At 40.5% G+C, this 20403-nt stretch overlaps 2 protein-coding genes across 7 annotated transcripts in view; one reads left to right on the forward strand and one right to left on the reverse strand.

Annotated features, from left to right (window-relative positions):
• The first annotated feature begins 505 nt into the window (after positions 1-505).
• Positions 506-6777, forward strand: LOC144932315 (RISC-loading complex subunit tarbp2-like). Its single transcript, XM_078856257.1, has 8 exons — positions 506-667; positions 2483-2652; positions 2800-2911; positions 3016-3091; positions 3354-3471; positions 3605-3735; positions 5842-6022; positions 6218-6777. The coding sequence occupies exons 1-8, from the start codon at positions 522-524 to the stop codon at positions 6373-6375; spliced, it is 1092 nt and encodes a 363-aa protein (XP_078712383.1). The 5' UTR covers positions 506-521; the 3' UTR covers positions 6376-6777.
• Positions 6778-7991: 1214 nt separating this feature from the next.
• LOC144932325 (oxysterol-binding protein-related protein 6-like) overlaps positions 7992-20403 on the reverse strand; it is a 63155-nt gene continuing 50743 nt past the window's right edge. For 5 of the 6 annotated variants that reach the window (XM_078856288.1, XM_078856282.1, XM_078856297.1 and 2 more), the window contains exons 12-23: positions 19019-19117; positions 17458-17580; positions 16116-16215; positions 14984-15246; positions 14302-14439; positions 13580-13643; positions 12838-12916; positions 12527-12671; positions 12300-12444; positions 11610-11736; positions 10788-10910; positions 7992-10366 (exon numbers count right to left, since the gene is read on the reverse strand). In XM_078856288.1, the coding sequence (XP_078712414.1) occupies positions 10258-10366; positions 10788-10910; positions 11610-11736; positions 12300-12444; positions 12527-12671; positions 12838-12916; positions 13580-13643; positions 14302-14439; positions 14984-15246; positions 16116-16215; positions 17458-17580; positions 19019-19117 (1515 nt within the window). In that variant the 3' untranslated portion in view covers positions 7992-10257. The remainder of the gene's footprint in view (positions 10367-10787; positions 10911-11609; positions 11737-12299; positions 12445-12526; positions 12672-12837; positions 12917-13579; positions 13644-14301; positions 14440-14983; positions 15247-16115; positions 16216-17457; positions 17581-19018; positions 19118-20403) is intronic. The other variant, XM_078856306.1, reaches the window with a different exon arrangement.

Consider the following 20403-nt stretch of genomic DNA (forward strand, 5'->3'; position numbering starts at 1 on the left):
AGTAGACATTTAATAATTATTTTATTTCTGTTATTAAAAAGAATTATTTAATTTCTATTATTTCTATTATTTTATTATTTATTTTTATTATTTCCCCCCTTATATTTTTTTACCTACGTGACTTTACCGAAAAAAACCTAAGAGTATGAATCCTTGCAGTCACGAAAGCTTCAAATCTAGAATTAGTTCACCAGCATTTGCTTCAAGAGGCCTGACTGCTGATGAGACAATGGGCGTCGAAACCGGTGCACAGTTTTGTTTGTACAGAGCCAACTTTTTTTAAAAGTATGCGCTCTCGGGAAGGCCCATGGGGGGGGGGGGGGTGGTGCGACGACGTAGCTGTCTAAAGAAACACTTTTATAAATTAGCTGTGCACGTAGAGAGAGAAAGGCACGAAATGCGAAGGAGACGACGATGCATCGTCTCCTTAAAGTCTCCATTTACGAATCGCGTTTCTCGCGCGCCGCGGGTCCCCTCGCGGCCGCCGTCGCGCACTGTGCCCGGCTACAGTAGGTGCAACAATGAGCGCGCATGGAGACGAGGTCCCCGAGCGAGAGGAGGTGAAGAACGACGAAAGGAACGAGAACGACAAGGAAAACGACGGAGACGACGACGAAGACGGCGAGCAGAGCTCCGAGCCCAGGACCGCCGACGATAGCGGCGCCAGGTGACCCCAATCGCGGGCACGGCGCGGAGCCGCGAGGCCCGGGGCCTGCGTCGAACCTGGCTGATGGTGGTCAGGGGCAGGGTCAGACTTGGGGGTAGAGGCACTGTGTAGGTGTAAGGACTATGCCTAGGTGTAGGGTTAGATTAGGTGCAGAGGTAGTTTACTGGTAGGGTTCCGTTAGCGGCTGAGTTAGGTTATGGGTAGAGTTAAATAGTTCGACTGTTAGGTTAGAGGTAGGGTTTTATTACAGGTAGAAGTCGTTTATGGGTAGATGAGGGTTAGGGGGTTTTAGGATTATATTTAGGATAATCTTATACTCGGGTAGAGGTAGTTTAGGGGTAGATTAGCGTTGTGGTTATGCTAGGGCTAAGGTTACATTGGGCCTATAGCTGGCTATGGGCAAATGGTTTATCTATATGGTTTGGGTTAGATAAGGGATACGGTTAGATTTGAGATAAGGCTGGGGTTTAGGATCGGCTAGGGTTAGGTGTTCGGTTCGGAGTAGAGTTAGATTAGTTAATTTAGAGTTAACGATCGGGGTTAGGGTTCCATTTATATAGTGTTTTTGTGAAATTCAGGTTGTGGCTCAGGGTTGAGAGTTAAGTTAGTGTTAGGGGAAATTATGATAAAGTCTAGAGTCAGGGATGCTGTAACGTATGGAGAGTTGGTCACTTTCTGCTTTATTTACACGAGGTCTCCATTGTGTCCGGTGCTTCCTCTCTGCAGCCGCGCCCGTTTCCCCCTCCTCCCACACAAACATCCCTGATATCTATCCCTCTGGCTCCACCTTGTCATAACCTCACCACACACATTATGCATGCCTTGATATCATTATGCATACAATACATGTCTTAGTAGTAGGTTTTTACCCTTTTAAACTGGTACAAAACTGACACCTTTATTCAAGGCATCATGTTTGCAATAACCACAACACAAGTAGTCAAAAAAGCAAACAAAGAAACAACTCTGATAATGATAATAATATGCACTGTCCTTGAAGTTGACTGGTCCACACCCGAGACGGCTTTCTTTAGAGCCTAGTCCCCATTGGTGTTGGACCAGATGACACCAGAAGGCGTACAACTCAAACACAGTGCAATATCAGAGTATTGAGAGCTCGGGGTAAGCATTTACACTATGAGATCTCTTTTACCAGTGGCAAAATATAGTAGTAGGTTTTTACCCTTTTAAACTGGTACAAAACTGACACCTTTATTCAAGGCATCATGTTTACAATAACCACAACACAAGTAGTCAAAAAAGCGAACAAAAAGAAGCAACTCTGATAATGATAATAATGTGCACTGTCCTTGAAGTTGATTGGTCCACACCCGAGACGGCTTTCTTTAGAGCCTAGTCCCCATTGGTGTTGGACCAGATGACACCACTGGTAAAAGAGATCTCATAGTGTAAATGCTTACCCCGAGCTCTCAATACTCTGATATTGCACTGTGTTTGAGTTGTACGCCTTCTGGTGTCATCTGGTCCAACACCAATCAACTTCAAGGACAGTGAATATTATTATCATTATCAGAGTTGCTTCTTTTTGTTTGCTTTTTTGACTACTTGTGTTGTGGTTATTGCAAACATGATGCCTTGAATAAAGGTGTCAGTTTTGTACCAGTTTAAAAGGGTAAAAACCTACTACTACTATATTTTGCCACTGGTAAAAGAGATCTTATAGAATACATGTCTTTTTTACAGTAACTGAATTACAACAAACATTTGATGTAATCACTTTTAAGTGATGTTGCTAATGGCTGGTTTTCTGTACATTTATCTATTTTCTGTACATTTTTCTTTCATATAAAATAGCACTGACTTGGGAGTGTCTGGTGGACCTGGAAAGACTCCGATCAGTTTGCTGCAAGAGTACGGAACCAGGATCGGAAAAACCCCCGTGTATGATTTACTGAAGGCTGAGGGTCAGGCACATCAGCCAAACTTTACCTTCAGGGTTTCCGTTGGTGACGTGAGCTGCATTGGTGAGTATTTGGGTGAATGTGCTGTTTTGGATATGTGCAAACGTTTGATACCTCTGCGATTAGCATTTATATATTCCAATATTTATTTTGTATCCTGCATCTATTCAGTTTTGTGTGTGTATTGTCATTAACATTGTTTCTCATTAGGACAGGGACCAAGCAAGAAGGCAGCCAAGCATAAAGCAGCTGAAGCTGCCCTGAACATCCTTAAATGTGAATCAATGCAGGGAGACGCTGCTTCATGTGACAACGGTCACAGGTGAATAATATTGAGTATTGGCGTATTTTCAGTTATTGTTATTTTTGTGGTAAATGTGGTTGTTCATTGCTCATAATTGTATTTAAATTGATCTCATCCTGCAGTCTGGTTCACGTTGAAAATGGAAGTTCTTTGCCATCTCAGCCAAACTCAGACAACAACCCTGTTGGTGCATTACAGGTCTGTTTTAATATTTCCTGGCATGTAATTAACACTTTACCAATGTGTGATGAGAATATAAAGTGAGTTTATAGAAAAATTATCTTTGGATTTGCAAACAAGTTCCTTTTGTACATTTTGGATCTTGCTGGCAGACAACTACAGTATCTGTTATTTATTGCTTTATACTTTAGATTTTTAGTGCAATAACTATGGAATTGTTTTTAATCCTGCATACTGTGTACAAGCACTGTAAACTAAAGTGCCGCCTGTCTGATTGTAGGAGCTGGTGGTGCTGAAAGGTTGGCGTCTCCCGGAGTACACGGTAACTCACGAATCTGGCCCCGCACACAGGAAGGAATTTACAATGACCTGCCGTGTGGAAAGCTTCATAGAAACAGGTGGGTCCCAAGATATGTTTTAAAATAATGCAAGTGATAATTTACAGTGAAATAAATATAAAGCTATCATTCAAACATACAATAATTCAATACATATTCTGTTAATGTTTTGGTTGATTGATGGTGTGCTCAGGCAGTGGAACTTCAAAGAAGTTGGCTAAAAGGAATGCTGCAGCGCAGATGCTAACACGGATCCGGGACCTGGTTCCGGAAAGGCGGGAGGCTGCTGAAGCTGAATGTGACGATGGAGACCATGCTCCACTGGTTAGCAGCTGAGCATGTTTGAGGTTGTGGGGTTAGGTATCAAAATACTAAGAATATTATTGTGTGGCATGAAAATTAAACTGATTAAAAAATCCATTGACTTACATCCAAAATGATAAGGTTCCTACATAACTTTGGAAACTAATGTATATGTATACTAAATGCATTTTAAAATGCATTATTTACAGTTAATGACAATCATGTTATAAGAATAGGTTTTCCCTTTTTTCTGGCAACAAACAGGTGTTAAGATGTTGAAACACCAAACTGAAACCTTTTACAAGGAATCATGTCTGCATTAACCACAATACTTGTAGTCAGAGTGGAAAAAAAAACACTGATAATATATGCAGTCTTTGAAACCGATTGGTCCACACCAGAGACATCTTTCTTTTGAGCGTAGTCTCAAAACGGTGTTAGACCAGAGAATGCCAAAAGGCATATATTGTATTTGCAATATCTGGAAGATAATGTAAAATGTTACCTTGCTCAAACAAGTGTGAGGCAGTGCCTCGTCTCTTGATGGATGTGAGATTTGGAAAATCTACAATCCTATAGAAGTGGGCAGGCTTTCAGTAGGACAACCACTTCTGTAATGCCAATAAATGATGCTCATTGACCCTGAAGGGGCCAACATTTGGGGAATACACAAACTGAAGCATATTTTGTGACATAAAACCCATGCTATTTAAATCTTATTTGTAATATTAAAGCCTGGTTTAAAAACAAAATTAAACCAAACATGTGATATTTGTAATTTTATTAATGACATGTATTTTCAACCAATGGAAATTTAAAACATTGCTTTAGTTTTTTTATACTGGCATAACATACGTATTGACACAATAAAAATAGGTTTTAAATCATGCTAAAAGATTCAGTCTTTATTGGAGCACTTGTTAAATTAAATAGGCTTACATATTTTCTTACTTTTAAACAAATATACATCACAACAATGCTGAGTGACAATTCTAACAATACAAATTTTCATTTTACAAGAGTTTTGATTGCAGAAATGGCTTTTCCTTGTTTATTTTGTATTACCCACAGTTGTACCGTGAGTTCCTGCTATGTTTTTATATCTTGTATTTCAATAACAGAATACATTACATTTTGTATGGGAGCTCTTAGTAAATATCGTAGCAGGAGTTCTGTCCCATGGTCTTATTCTCAGATGTATAAACATTAGCACAGGCTCTGGCTTGACTGATTTGCGGAACTGTTCTTTTAGTCTTGATTTGAAGCTTTCGTGACTGCAGGAATTCATACTCTTTGGTTCTTTCGGTAAAGTCACGTAGGTATAAAATAAAATAAATCACGTTTCGGGCGCAACACAAGCGTCCGTCATCAGGTGTTGCAGTCAAAGTAGAATGGCCTTGGGTTATTTTTTACACATTTGAGGGATGAGTCTTACCACAAGTGCAAATATGCCAAGAAGAGATGATACAGGTTTGCCATCTACATCTTCAAAATGACTTGAAAGACATTGCATTTATTTTTTCTGTTTTATGCATGAAAAAAAGGCCATTACTTGAAACTTGCCTACTATATATTTACATTTAAGACAGTTTTTTTTAAAAATTAATGAATGTATTTTTTTATTTGTGCACTCACCATATAGTTTTCATGCTTAACCGGAACAAGGATGCAGTCCCATTTGAATGTTGAACTTGTTGCCATTGTCTAATATGGATTATACATATGTCTATTGTAACTTCATGTAGCTGGGGAGGGATTTACAAACTTGCTGTGCTTTGCTACCTTATCAATGCAGTGCATGCATTTACACGTTTTGTCGCGTTTGTAACAAAGCTACAACCTTGTGTTGAGAACAAGGATAAAACCTTAGAACGTGAAAGTGCTGTTGCCACGGTGTTGTAAGGGCACTTGTATGTTGTGAAAATCCTTTATAGTCTATTACAGGTAATATTTTTTTGCAAAGCTTGTCAAGAGGGGAGTTTTAATGCAAATTATCTTTCGTAGTTCCCACTTACCCAGCAAAACAACAAGTTACATTTATCCAGTTTTATTATACTATTGGCATTACTGTTGGGTTGCAGTAAAGTCGATGAGTGGGTGTTGAGAGATGTTGCCATGTTGCTGCAGGCGTGTGGCTCACGGGGCAAGGTCACTCAGGGCTGCACCTGGGACTCGCTGAGAAACTCTGCCGGGGAGAAAATTGGTTACCTGAAGAAGGTTCCATTAGACGCGCTGGGTGAAGGCTATTGCAAGCTGCTGCAGGAGCTTGCCCATGAGCAGCGATTCCACATCACGTACTTTGATCTGGGTGAGTTAGGCACAGTTCATTGTGAACTCTTGCAAAGTGCAATTGCTGCTAATAACATTGGTTTATACTAAAGCATGGGTAAATATGGAGTGTTATTGATAGTATATAAATCAGGCTCGTGAGCCTTTTATATATACATTAAAAAAAAGTATGCACATGTCTTCTTCCCACTTGCTGCCTTCCCTCCATGTCCAGACATGAGCCGGAGTGGAAGGTGTCAGTGCTTGGTGGAGCTCTCCACTCAACCAGTGGCTGTGTGTCATGGCTCTGGAAATCTTCTTGGTGAGGCCCATGCTAAAGCAGCCTATAGTGCCCTGCAGTATCTCAAGCTCATGGCTGGTCGCAAGCAGTAATGAAACGAGTGGTGGCAACATAGCGATGGTAAAAATCATAGTAGCATACAAAGTCATGGTCTCAAGAGTTGTAGATAGAGCAGACAGAGGCTGACAAGTTATGTTACAGTAACTTGATGGCATGGATTACCATACATGCGCCCATGGTGACTACCTCGAGCACGTGCATATCGTTTTTGAAACCAATAGAAAATGTTCATAAGAAAGCATTGCTGTTCATAACAATTGACAATTATTTTTCTCATTTTCTGCCAAGGAGTTATTTTTTAAATCTAGTATTAGTTTTTTATATTAGTTCTTATGTTGGTGTTTAACACCAGGAATGCTGCTAAACGTGAATGCTCAAGTGAAATTAGTCTCATGGCACGAATAGAAAATGTTCAATAAACTTTTACATTTTCATTCCTTTGACCTGCATTTGTCCAGTGAATGTTGTGTATATCACTTGTTATATTTGCATGTGCCTTCCTAAGTTATGGTTTTACAATGTATTTATGTGTTAAGTGTAAGATATCGTTTTAATATTCTTAAAGCCTCATTTCAACAAGCGCTGCCCAAACATGCAATCCTCACAATGGAAAAATTTGTTTACTCATTTATTGAGGCCTTAATCAAGTGGTTTAGTAATTTCTTTGAATGGGAGAATAAATGACAGATTTACATTACGGATTTCATGGGATCTTTTCTTTTACAATAGAAAGCAATACGTGATACCATTACCATATTTTTGGCCAGTTTGGACTTAATTTTGTAAGGAACTAAAGAGTGCATGTTTGTACTTCTGTAATAATCCTTCTTGAGACGGCTTCGGAATCAGTCCTTTTATTTCCACTTCCACAATACACTTTACTCACTCACTCTCCGTTGCTGGCAGACAACGGAGAGAGGACAGACTTCACACTAAGTCCCCACCGCGCACGTGGCACCCAGAGCCCCCGTACATGCGTGACCCTGCTCTTCTTGGTTCCCAGTCTGCCCCCGATCGTTCTTTCTCACTCGCTCTTAATCCCTTCGTCACGTGGTCCCCCCAGCCAATCGTTCATGGACAGCCTTGACCATTCTCGATGGTTCCCTGTCAATCCCGGGACCACGCCTCTCATCCGGCTCCCCATTAGCTGGGGCCCCGAATGGCTAGGCCAATCACTCCTGATGACATGCCGTGATCACGCCTGGGCCATGCTCCCTATCTCAACCCTTATTGGCTACAAGCAGGACTGGCAAGCCAATCCCCACGTGAACCCTCTATGGCTGTTATTACACTTCTATTACAAGCCATTACAAGGTTGGAAAGCAGTTTACCCATCTTGGGTTCGAAATATAAATTGTCTGACGATGGAGATTGTATGACCATACGTCACCAGGCTTCTCAGTATGGGTTAATGAAGGGCGTGCCCAGAACAAGTTCACATATTACTCACCACTGATGCTGGCCAGGAAGCCAAAACGAACTCGAAGTGCAGAGTAACTTCGAAGTGCACCAGTGCTGCATTCCCAATTATTGAAAATAATTTTTTAAAATGGTAGTATTACAAATGTAAACACTACATATGGTGTACCCAAAATAATTTTAATTATCACGCAATTCCACTAAACTGAATTGTTTCTACAGGGTTATGGCTATTTAGAATATAAAAAATGCTGCTATAGTTGAGGAATGTTTTTCAGATTCATTAAAAAACCAAACTCAAGAGAATAAGTTGCAGGAGTTTTTATGATGTACTTTATTGTAAACAGCCCAAAGATTGCACTTAAGAAAGGCACAGCCAAATATCATATACAAACGAATCCTATGATCTACAGCAGAGTTCAATACTGTATCTACAACCACACCCGTGGTTCTATCTACATATGAAACGCATGGCAAGAACATTGTTATAGGTCTGGCAGTAACTATTTCAAGTATGCTGTGTTTGTAAAGTAAATGTCTTTAAAGTTATGATTTCACACAAGGTGTCCCTTTATAAGAGTAACATTTAATGCCTTGCAATTGTATTGCAGTATAATCTTCTATAAGTAAAGATGGATTGTTACAAGTTATGTTGTCTCTTTTAACCTATCCCTTTTGGGGTTGATACAAAGAGTGCCACTTTGTGGAATATTCATTTTGGTTGTCCTATGGAAAATCTGGTTAATGTAACAATGCGGAATTCCCACCACTGGCTCGGTACCACCAGCCATACGTGCATCAGAGAAACAGGTGTTTTTAGTTCGAATAAACGGAAGTCAAAATCCTAATTAATTCATTTTTGGCGACTCCGTCCCACCTGGCGCGGATCATTCTGTTACGTCGTCCAAGCACAGCGAGGGCGAATGCGCAGAAGAAACAATATTTTTAAACTTTGATTAGCGCATCGTGTAGAGCTCGTCGAAAGGAATAGATTGCCGTATCGTTTGCCTTCAACAGACATAAAATGACGCTGCAACGCAGTTTATGCGAGAGCCGGGGGCTTAAGGGGCCCCGGGGTCCCACCATAAGGTTGATTTGTAAATGCAGTAAACACTTTCCAAAATTTTACAGCCATAGGTTTTTGTTTCACCATGTATATTTGGCGAATACCACAGGGGAAAAATCACTTTGGAACACATCGTGAGCAGGATCTTCAAGGGGTTTATACAATTGTTCACGGTCAATGTCAATTGAGACTTGATATTTTGTTTACCTTGAACATGGACTGTAACCATGACGTTGTTTGCTACAAAAAATACAGTAGTGTTTCCAGGCAAGTACAGGTATCTGTAACCTGTGTTAAGAATAGTTCCAATTAGTACTGCTCCTATAACTGCAAAATACCTGCTTGTTTAGCATATGCATTATTATCCCACAGCCGTTTTATTGAATGCCAATACACCACTTACAGGTTCTAAATATAAATAGCTGCTGAAAACAAATTCTTGCAAGCAAGTGCTTGGGCGTTTACTAGATATACAATTCTCTACAATAATTTTGACAGTACAGGCAAGTAGTCACATCTAGGATGTACGTTACCTGTTTGTACCATGTATACTTTAGATAATGTAAATTACACAGGCCCAGAAAAAAAGATACTTCCCCATAAATATTTAAGACGATTTCAAAGAAAGACTGATTTAATGTTAGATTAAATATAAATACAGCATATGCATATCTTATTCCAGGAGTGGGCATATGACATTTTGGAACATGGTTAAAGTAACTGAAACATTTGTGCTTTACCTCAAGCCCTTCTGCCGAGAAAACTAAAAATGAAATTATTTTGTGTCTCGACTTAAAGCTTCCGTGACTTACAGGAAGTCATATTCTTGGGTCTTTCGGTAAAGTCACGTAGATAGGTTCAAAGAAAATAATAAAAAATAACAGACTACGACGTTTCGATCGCAACACAAGCGGTCGTCTTCAGGAAGCGGGGGGGGGGGGGGGGCGATCGAAACGGAGTTTTATTTTTGATTATTTTCTTTGAACCTATCTATGTGACTTTACCGAAAGACCCAAGAATATTTGGTGTCTATTTGGCTTTTGAATACATTTTTACTCAACATATCACTTGCAGTATGCCGATAACGCCATTACACTGCAATAATGTCATTACATAATTCTACATTGCAATATATTGTTAATCCATAAAACCACAACCTACTCTCTTTAGACTATCCAACCGTTTCAAATGATTGGTTACATGCTCTTACAGTCTTGTTAGGTTTAGGGTAGGGACCTTTGTTAAAATCACCGAATATTTTCATCCATCTTCAGTAACGCACTCATGCATATTTGGGACCAGATAATTGCATATTCCCTCATCGCAAAAGATATGCCTAGAAGTAAAGTTGCACTTTGGATGTCAAGGATAACATAGTAAAATGCAGCTCGATAAAGCCTAGGCTTCACTATGTTCTCCTTGTGCTGTGTCACCAGAGGACAGGATTGTCTATTTTGCTGAATCCTGGATCTTTCCTGAGCTCCCAGTACGTGTTGTTCATCAGCCATTCCTCCCGGCTGTCATGTGTAATATTTTTTCTGCAAAAACAATCAAGAGACACAAAACAAAGTTCAGTGTGTGATCAATATTTCAAGAAATTCTAAAACAATAGAAGATGTCGATTTGTTTGGTTGTCACATTTTTTTTACTCGAAAGCTTTGAGTGCATTTATTCTTCTGTGGTTTTCTTTGACTCAGCAGTTGTGTTGTTGCCTTTAATTACACGACAAATGTAATGTGTGATCACATCAGAGCCTCTTTCAATAGTAATTGCCTGCATCATCCATCAAACTCCCCCTAACATAAAATATACCATACCAAAATGCTTGCTTATAGGTGTATGAGAAAGTAATACATTTTAGCAAAGCTCTGTTAAACACAGCTCAGTTTTGTCAACATACATCATAACAATGCAGAGTGGTATTTGACACTGTCGTCGTGGAAGGGATGTGGGACACACCTGAAGAAGCGTGGTGTGTAAAGTATGTTCTTGTCCTCCATGAGGCGGCGCTTTTCGCGCTGGAACTCCTCGATGCGCAGCTTTTCCTGCTGGGCAGACTCCACATTGCCCTCCTCCAGGAATCTGTTGACACATTTGAAGTACAAGTTGGCATGTTCAGGTGAACAAAACCATAAGCCCAATGCTGGAGGAATAGCATGGGAAGGAAAACACGTTTTTTATGGTACGCCTTTATACATTTGTAATGCGGGCGTAAACGACCTCCCGGAAGTGACGTCATGGGGGGAGGAGTTACGTCACGTGGGGGAGAGGGGAAGGGTCTATAAGGGGGGTAACCGGAAGCAGTCGGGAGTGATCGGGGACTGGGAAAAGTGAGAGGCCACGCAGGGCGAAGGGTGAAAGAGAGTGGCGAGGTCGCCACACACCCGAGCCACGAGGATCGGCACCGTCGGCCAACGGTGACCGACCCTGGGGCAGGAGGAGCAGCGAGGAGGCTGCAGAGAGCAGCGGGTCTGTAAGGGAGGAGTCGGCAGCAGGGGTCTGCACGACGTGACAGCGGCGGCTCTGCTAGGAGGAAGTTGGGCTACGTGAGCGACAGCAGCCTGGGGCTGCAGAGTGGGGGCTACGTGAGCGACAGCAGCCTGGGGCTGCAGAGTGGAGAGTTTATAGGGGAGTACCGTGAGGAAAAGAGATCGAACCCAAATAAAGGACACAGGACAGAGAGAAGCGTCCGAGTCTTTTATTACACATTTATGGCCAAAAAACAGCGCATCTTGTAATCGCTGAATTAAGTTTGTCAGGAGAAAGTAGAATGAGACTTGCCTCTGGTCAGGTCGGAAACGCGTGTCCGTGGGAGGAAGGTGTGGCCGCAGCACAGGGTCGAGCTCGTTGAGTTCGATGGCGAAACGCGTGAATCCGTAGTACAGCTCGTGATCCTGGGGCAGGGAGCCTGGGGACATTGGTGGATGCATTTAGTGCAGTGGTAGTCGAGGTTATTTCAGTGAATGATGGGGGAATCGTTGGCGTCAATGTGCTTTCAACTGGAGTGGAATCATTTATGTCAGAATGAGTTATGGGGCTGTTGGATGTTTTTTTTTTCTGGAAAGGTGAAAATGAATTTTTTTTAATGAAAATATTTTTGTCAGAAGCTACCACTTGCATAAATATAATAATGTAATGCTAGCCATTTTTTGTCTCTTGTAGGGGTAATGTATGTATTTTAGTGAAGTATATACTGTATCCCTGTCCTCTGCAAGCACAAACCCCATCCCCACAATTTTTTAATTCAATTAAAGCAAGACACAAAAGGTGTAAAAAGCACTCAGCCTTTGTGTATTATACACAAAAACATCCTTTTTCAGAAGATATGCATTGTAATCCTCTTGTCTTTCATTACCATCCAAAATTTCTTAGCAATGTGACCAACTGACAGCAACAGCAATGCAGTGGTAGATATATGTGGACCGGTTTCATCCTAATTGGGACTCACCAGTTGTACAATGTGATGTTTACCTGGCCTCCAGATGCAGCGTGCTGAGCGCTGAGCACCACAGTACATCCCCTCGTTCCATTTGCCAAAGAGGCGGTGCAGCACACGGCCGTTTTGATCCGTCACGGTGCCTTGAACCTGGTTTGCCTCCGAGCTCCAGTAACTTGCCTAGACCAGGGCGGAGAACCACGTTTTAGTCGGCCAATTTGAGTTAGTAATGAGTGCTGTGACTAGGCAGCCAGATAGGTACCTTGATGAAGTTGATCTTGCACTGGCACACATTGCTCTTCTTGTTCTTAATGATAACTTCTCCGTAGTGCTCGATCCAGCGCTGGCCTCCCATAATGTTGTGGATGCAGGAGGTCACTTTGTTCCACTCGTATTCATCTCCATACCTGGGATGGCATGCCCAAGTATTGGAACAGCACCGAAACAGTAAGAAATCTACAAACAATATAGCGTTCTTCTCATGCTTAGCATCTGTCATTCTGTGAGTTAATGAGCAACGAGAAGTCATTGTTTCGTGAAGGTTGTTCAGCAGGAAGTGGCAATAACACTCACTTGAGCAACTTGACATTCACTGTGCCCACAGGGATAATTTCCATCGACTTTCCCCAGAACTTGTTCTTCAGACGCACATCTGCGTGCAAACATATCGTCACAAATCACATCTCTCCTGTTCACTTATGCATGCTATGTTTCCATTATTTCCCCATCGAATAAAATATTATTTACAAATGCTGGAAAATGTAAACACTGGCTTTTAAGGGTTTTAACATTTTTTTTTTACATTTCATTGCACGTTCTTCGAGGGGTTTTCCCATCATTCAGCAGTTTCGACTCTTAGTTCAATATTTAAGTGATTTTAAAACGTTAATTACCATTACAAGGAGATGGCATGGAAATGTATTTTCTCTATATACAAAGGTTTCCTTACAAAACTGTGTTCTGTGAATTTATAAAAAAAAGAACAATGGACAGCTTAATGTTATCACAATAATCAATTTACATATACAAAACTAAGCCAGTTTAATTATAACAGGATAAGATTTCAGAGATATTCACCTAAACATAGAGCTTTCATAATAAATGGATTTGTCCTCAACGATTGTTATAACAACGACCAACTTGTATTGCAGAATTCGTATATTTATTACATAAATATACCTACACACAATTTGTTTTTTTTGTTGCAATACGAATAAAGGAATTAACTTGAGGTGAAAAAACCTCATAGCTTTAACAGCTTTGTACAGGATGCCAAGCCAATCAGCTGAACTACAAATCCAATTCCACTACTCACCTTGCCAGAGGACAAATTTTTTTGAATCGCAGTGGCAGACAGAAATTGGAGGGTGGTGGCTGACCTAGAAAGATAGACCAGGAACAGGAAAAACAGCATAATTCAAATTCTGCTGATCAAAGCATACAACTTACTGTTAGCACAATTAAATTAATGTAAAGTCTTGATCTGATATACGGATAAAAAACACAAACTGTGCGGAGTAAAATTCAGACAGCATGACTGTTATATTTTATCACTCTGTACTATTTTTTTATATGAGCGTACCTGCGATTAGCACGGTTGGCTACATACGGTACGAAAGAATATTATATTCTTGGTTCTTTTGGTAAATTCATGTAGAAGGGAAATTATAAAAATAAAACAATAAAATACGTATGAAGTTTAATATACATACTGGATTCACCATTTTCAAAAATTTTAACCAGTACAATGGGTAAAACTAATGTAAAAAAAACATTTGTAGTTGAAATGCATTCACTAGAATTTGCTAAAGAAACATTCCTCTATGACCAATTTTTACGCAAGAGAAAATATCATCACTTGGAAGTAACTATACTTGCATTCTATACATTTTTGTTTACTAACATATACTGCCAAGTACCCTTTGTTGGTGTACCTTTGCCCAACTATGTTTATCTTAATGGCTCATCTGGCCTTTTATTCTATTGTGTCCTCTAACGATCCATGCGCATGGCTGTCGCAACGATCTCTTTTTGCACCTGCTCTGCGATGAAGCGGAAGCCGCGGTCCTCTCGAATGCACTCGTATGTCTCGCCGAGCACAGGGTTGAACGGTTTTCCTCCAGCGCGGGAGATGGTGGAGGCATAGGTGGACACGGCAAAGGTTGCCACCAACACCTGTGTAAGCAAAGTTGAGATTTGCTACATCATGTGGCTAGCATAACGGAGTGATGACTGCATTGCGGAAAAACAAATCAGGGATGTGATGTATTGAGGCGTGTTGGAAATGCGTCATTAGTGAGATCTGCTGTCCACGAATTCAAATCACATGAGTGTTCTTTAAATGTTAAAGATGCATACCAGTTATATTCATTATTGTTCATGCAGTGTCTCATGCCTTGTAAATTTTACAGTACGATATTTATTTTAGAAAACTTTTCTAATATACCAGGATGGCCCATTTTATAGTAAAAAGAGCAACCACTTCCTGTGTGCTTGAACATGCACTCGGTTTATAATTTATGAGAGCTATACTGACCTTTTCATCTGTAATAAACAGACGCCCGGGCCTTCAACACTGCCTTGTTAATAATAATAAAGAAAGTGATTTGTTGCTTTAAATTTGGGAACTATTTAAGGTTGTTCCAGCATAAAATAGCAAATCGTGCCTCACGTGCACAAGCACGATCACTAAGTATGCATCGCAAGCACAAGCAGGTACCATGCGCTGGGCTGGGTCGTCAGTATCTGCAGCGCGGTCCAGTAGATCGCTGTATTCCATCTCCTCGCACAGCCTCTGCAGCACATTTAATGGCTCGTTGAGCTCCACGGGCATGGCCACTTTGGAGAGGTCCTTGCCAATGTTCTTGCGCAGGATGTCCCAGAGGCCAATGCTGCTGGTGTCAGCCGCGGGGGCAGGCAGGTGCATGCGGCGTCCCGTCTGAAACTCGCGGTTGCCATCAAATGTCTCTGGATTGCTCGGAGCTGCATATAAACACAACGCACGTAAGGAATGTTGGGTGCTTTTAAAGCTGTTTCCTTATTAGACCAAACATTATTACATATAAAAGCAAGGCTGCCGTGTATCACATAAAAGATTAAGCATTTATCAATACCACAGCCACTCACTGCTGCAGTTGCCTTCGCTACTAGCCTGGAGGTGTATACATTTATCTTTACGTAAGGAAATTTTTATGCTTTATTAAGATAAACTTTCTTGTATTTTTATAAACACAGCTTTTTAGCTTGTCATAGACCAGCCCACTGCCAACGAATAATTTACTTGTATACAATGATTATCAGTGTTGTAAAAACCCTACTGTTACTATTGTTACAAACGTTATCATTTTAAAATATGTTATGAAACCATTCTAAAATTATAACAATGATTAGTTTTACAGACAGCGTCCTATACGCCGGGCGTCTCAGAGCACCTTACACAACATCTCATCTGAAACATCTATTAACACGAAGGTATTTCACAAAGCGGATGCAGAGGGTAAGCATGACCATTTTCCTGCAAAGCACAGTAAAAATATCCACTGTATGCAGCAGATATCCAGGGATGCTTCTTGGCAGCAATGGTTAAAAAAACAATATTAATGTCTTACATCATATTCTTTCTTACATCATACTTTCTTTCCTTTCCAATCCATGCATGGCTATACAAAAGCCAACATACCATACAAATGTCCAAGTATGCTCCAGCTTGACAGATGGATTCCCATCAGAATATTTTTTTTATAAAAGTGTGTGCATGAGCGTAAATCACTGCAGCAGCCTCCGCAGGCTGTAAGCAATCGAGGTGTGAGCGAGGTCACGGCAGGGGCGAGATTGTGCACACGTGAACGCACCATTGCTCTGCTGAGACTTGAAGCTGGCTCGGCTGCCTGTGTCCTCCGAGATCGTGTCGCTGACGTCATCACTTATGCTCGAATCGTCATCGTCCGTAGCCTTTGGAGGACAGTGCACATTGAATTGGGTTTGCGAGCAACCATTGGGGAATCGGCGGCCCCAATTACACGACCACCGAGTCTTTAGGGGCAACAACTATATTCTCCCAATTAATGTTCTAATAATAGAACAAAATTAGAAAAGAATAAGTGATTCACAGCTGTGTACACTTTACATTTTTGACAAGAGGAAATATATTACTGCTATCCAGTTATGCTTGACAGTTTAGGTGTTCATTTTCTGCTTCGGTGAACGTATTCTAAAAAACAAGATAATTTTACTGTTACAGAGAACAATACATATTTAGATGTTTTAGCTAGCTGTCCTTTGGAAAATATTGAGGTTAACAGAGAAGGGTGTTTTATGTGTATACCGGGAGAGGAAAGGTGGGCTTGGGTGGTGAGTGGTGGGAGTGATACTAGGATGATAACCAGTCAGCCTGATAGTTAGTGATGGTATTTAATTAACTTGTAATTTTATGATTGACTCTTAACTTCTACTTCAAATATAAACTAAAACTATTTCAACATAATTTATATTTTACCATTTAAGGCACACTGAGCTATATAGCTCTTTTTAATAAGTGACCAGGCCACAAATAATAGCTGAACAAAGTGGCTTATGTGAAAATTTATAGCAGCCAAATACTCTAAACGGATGTTTCTAAATGTGGAGGGAAAAACTGGACAACCCAGAGAAAAAACCACGTGACTATGGGAAGAACATGCAAATTCCAAATGTACAACAGGCATCAGGGTCGGTATCAAACCCACGACCTCCTGTATACTAGGCGAGGTAGCTAACATCTCACCACCGTGGTGCCCTGAGACAATAATTTTTTTTTACAGCATCTGAAAGTGGTGCTGTAATAAATTCCAGTACCAAGTCAGAGATCTCTGTAAGAAAATGAGTATTTATTTGGTGGCATTGTGCACACAAATAAACTCATACTAGGTTATTTAGCCAGAAAAAGTGGAACCATCGACAGTAGTGTATTCTCAATGTGTTTGCCTATTGATCTTTGCATTGGACAGCACTCATCAGCTTGGACGGCACTCAGGCAATCTTCAACCGCTATTTACTTCCCACAAAGTATTTTTCAATGTTACACCCCAGAAGGATGATGGATAGAGTAAATTCTCCACCTGGAATTAAATGAAAACCGTTTGACAGTAATAGCACCTTTATCGCCAGCTGAAGTTGCCGAAGGAAGGGGTGAAGGTGTGCAGCCAGTTGTCTCACCTCTGATGAGCTTGAGGATCGCAGCACCTCCTGGGCATCATAGAATTCGCTCTCTGACACGGAGAGCTGACTTTCAGACAGCTGGGCCAGGAGAGGCCGCCCGAGCATCGGCCGCTCAGTCGCCTGTTGCCCACACCCACACGAGTGCGTAGTGTCGCGTTACACAGCCATGATGGGACGCTACTGCACACTGGCGATTGCCATGTAGTTTTGCAATAACTTTATCCGAACAATACTTATTCTTGAGTGTGGGGCTTCCTTCAATGATAGGTCTTATTAGACTCAGTCATGTGCTTGACAATGTTATGACTTGCTGCAATTGGATCAATCAGTGTGAAATTCGACAGCACTGATAAATGTAGCACGGACAGTTGTACCGTTTATAACGCTTAAAGATATGCTCACTCTATGCAGCCAGTGATTTCGCACATGACCAATTAGTGGCCAAAAAGGGGAAATATTATAGTTTGGTAAAATCTTTATTGAATAAAACAAACACAAATAGTTCGGTTAGGTTTTGAGAAGGAATAACTCAGAATATTTTAAAGCAATATGTTATGGTTATTATAAAGCTTTTAATCAACAAATACATCCATTGATGCAAGTGGTTCTTACATTGATAATGAAAATAGAAAGAGCAAGTGTGCATATCTTTAATATCCTGTTCAAAACAGTCCAGTATAATATGTAATCATGTATATACGCTTGCATTCTATACATGCTGTATAAACGCACATACAACCGTTTGATACCATGTATAAAGTGCAGCAGGGAATGGTCATGAAGGGATGACCAAAGTGGATATAGGGCTATGAAAGCAGGGTAACATGTAGGACTGATAGGGAATACAGTTGCACAGGAATGCAGATTGGGCATCATTATGGAGAATACAATGTAGCAGTGGATAGAGAATGGCTGGATAATATATAATGCAAATTAAACAGTACGTTTATTGGAACATGCAACATTGCGTGACTCTTGAATATCCAAAATATAAAACAAAAAATAATCCCGCTTATTCTTGGCGTACTAAACATTCGTGTTTAGTAAACAGTGTTTAGTGTCCCACTAGAGTTGCAGTATTATGAAGAGCAACAGACTTTCAATGTGCGTTAGGCAGAGCAAGTGGTGATGTCATCACAAAAAAGTGCTGTGATTCTTGTTCACGGAAACACGATACACATAAATCATGCCGCATATAGCACTTCACATCACTTGTCTGTCATTTGAGTCAGCGTATTTGATTAATGCCTCTCAACACATGTTAATGCCCATAAGCTGTTATGCGTTACTTTTTCCAGTGTAGCCAACATGTAATGGACTAGCATGTTCAAATGTGTTTATTCGAAAGAAATCAGCAGCTCCTAAATATTTTTGAATATTCAAAAGTCAAATAATGTTTACGCATACTAACATAATTCACGTGCGTATATACCGTGCATGATAGTATATACTGCAAGTAATGGACAAGCATTTCCATGCTCACTGAGAAATACACTGTTCATACGCAGGTTTTAATTCCATGCAAATGGAATGGTCTACGATATTTTTGAACACTCACTAATTCTGCACCAGTGGGAGCTGCTATGAGCTCACTCAGGTTGGACTCAACGTGAATTCTGCTCAACCGGTTCGTCAGCTCCATATTGAGTGCTACCGCCTGGCGACATGGGACAACACAGACGTGTATGCGCATGACCACAGCTGCTTGCGTAGTGTGTGCCAAAGATGAACACATGCCACTGCACAGCAGCGCACGAGCAAAGTAAAGTTAATTAAGTTTGGATTACCCAGGCCACAAACTCCAGGTTGATCAGATTAATGTCCATTCTTGGAATAAATAATTAATATGTACGTTACTCGGTGTACTGATAGGCGATTGTCAATACTCTATGTCTGAAATAGTCCAGAAATTAAAGTGTAAATTATGTGCAAACCTTTTTTTATTGTTTTTTGTGTCAGGATAGAAAATGTATTCCTTACCAATTTTGGTTAAACAGATGTTACACATAACACTTACAAGGGGGAAGCTTTTTACACTATGCACTATCTACAATATAGAATATAAATGCACTATATACTACACATACATAATAGAAATACACTATATCATCAGCCATTATAAATCCACTTCTGCTTGAAGGCATGTCGTCATGATCCCTTGTGGTCCAGTGAAGGAACAATCCATCTTGCTCCTGTGTATGAGCTGAGCTCATTGCTCCATCTATGTGGTGGTCATTCTCCAACGTTTGCCCTTTTAAGGCTGCCTTCCCAGGACTCATGTATGCACAATGTATCCAGCACTCATTAAAAGGCTACGTCGACAGACGGCAGGCCCAAGACCAGTTATGATATCACTCGTAACTCACGTTCGTCGTGGCTGGGAATCGAGTCACCAGGTTCATAGCGTAGTGCACTAACCACCGTGCCACTGCTACACTCCACACAATGTATTCCTGGACCTTGTCTATAGCCAAAAATAAAAATCCAGCTCGTTTTAGTCTGAATTGATTTAAGATTTTATATATATGTATTCTTCTATCGTGGGCACTACATGAATAGAATGAATAACGATCTTGGCAGTCAAGTATCAGTGGGCACTGCCATTATGCTGCACTATTTTATGTGGATGGGCATCACGTGAAAACGTTGACTTTAGAATGGTTCGTAGAACCTAATAACTCCCAATATAAACTTTCCAGTACTGCTTTGTGCAAGGACTAATGCTTTTGTTTCAAACATATTTTCATGCAAATGTGCAGAGCAAATTGATGTAAAAACATTTATTCACAAAATTAGCATAGCCTCTCTTTATTGAATCATTTATGATTTAGGTGCCTTTATTTGATTTGATTTGCTAATGTGATGAGAGGTTGACAATCGCCTATTAATACAGTTGCAAAGATGTGAATTAATGGCTTGATTTCTATCCCCTTAAAATGTTTA

This window comes from Lampetra fluviatilis, chromosome 1 (assembly GCF_964198595.1).
Source record: "Lampetra fluviatilis chromosome 1, kcLamFluv1.1, whole genome shotgun sequence".
Taxonomy (NCBI): Eukaryota; Metazoa; Chordata; class Hyperoartia; order Petromyzontiformes; family Petromyzontidae; genus Lampetra; species Lampetra fluviatilis.

Coding starts and splice junctions, on each gene's coding strand:
- LOC144932315 (XM_078856257.1), top strand. CDS start 522: ATGAGCGCGCATGGAGACGAGGTCCCCGAGCGAGAGGAGGTGAAGAAC. Junction 668..2,482: donor GCCGACGATAGCGGCGCCAG/GTGACCCCAATC, acceptor CATATAAAATAG/CACTGACTTGGGAGTGTCTG. Junction 3,092..3,353: donor ACCCTGTTGGTGCATTACAG/GTCTGTTTTAAT, acceptor GTCTGATTGTAG/GAGCTGGTGGTGCTGAAAGG.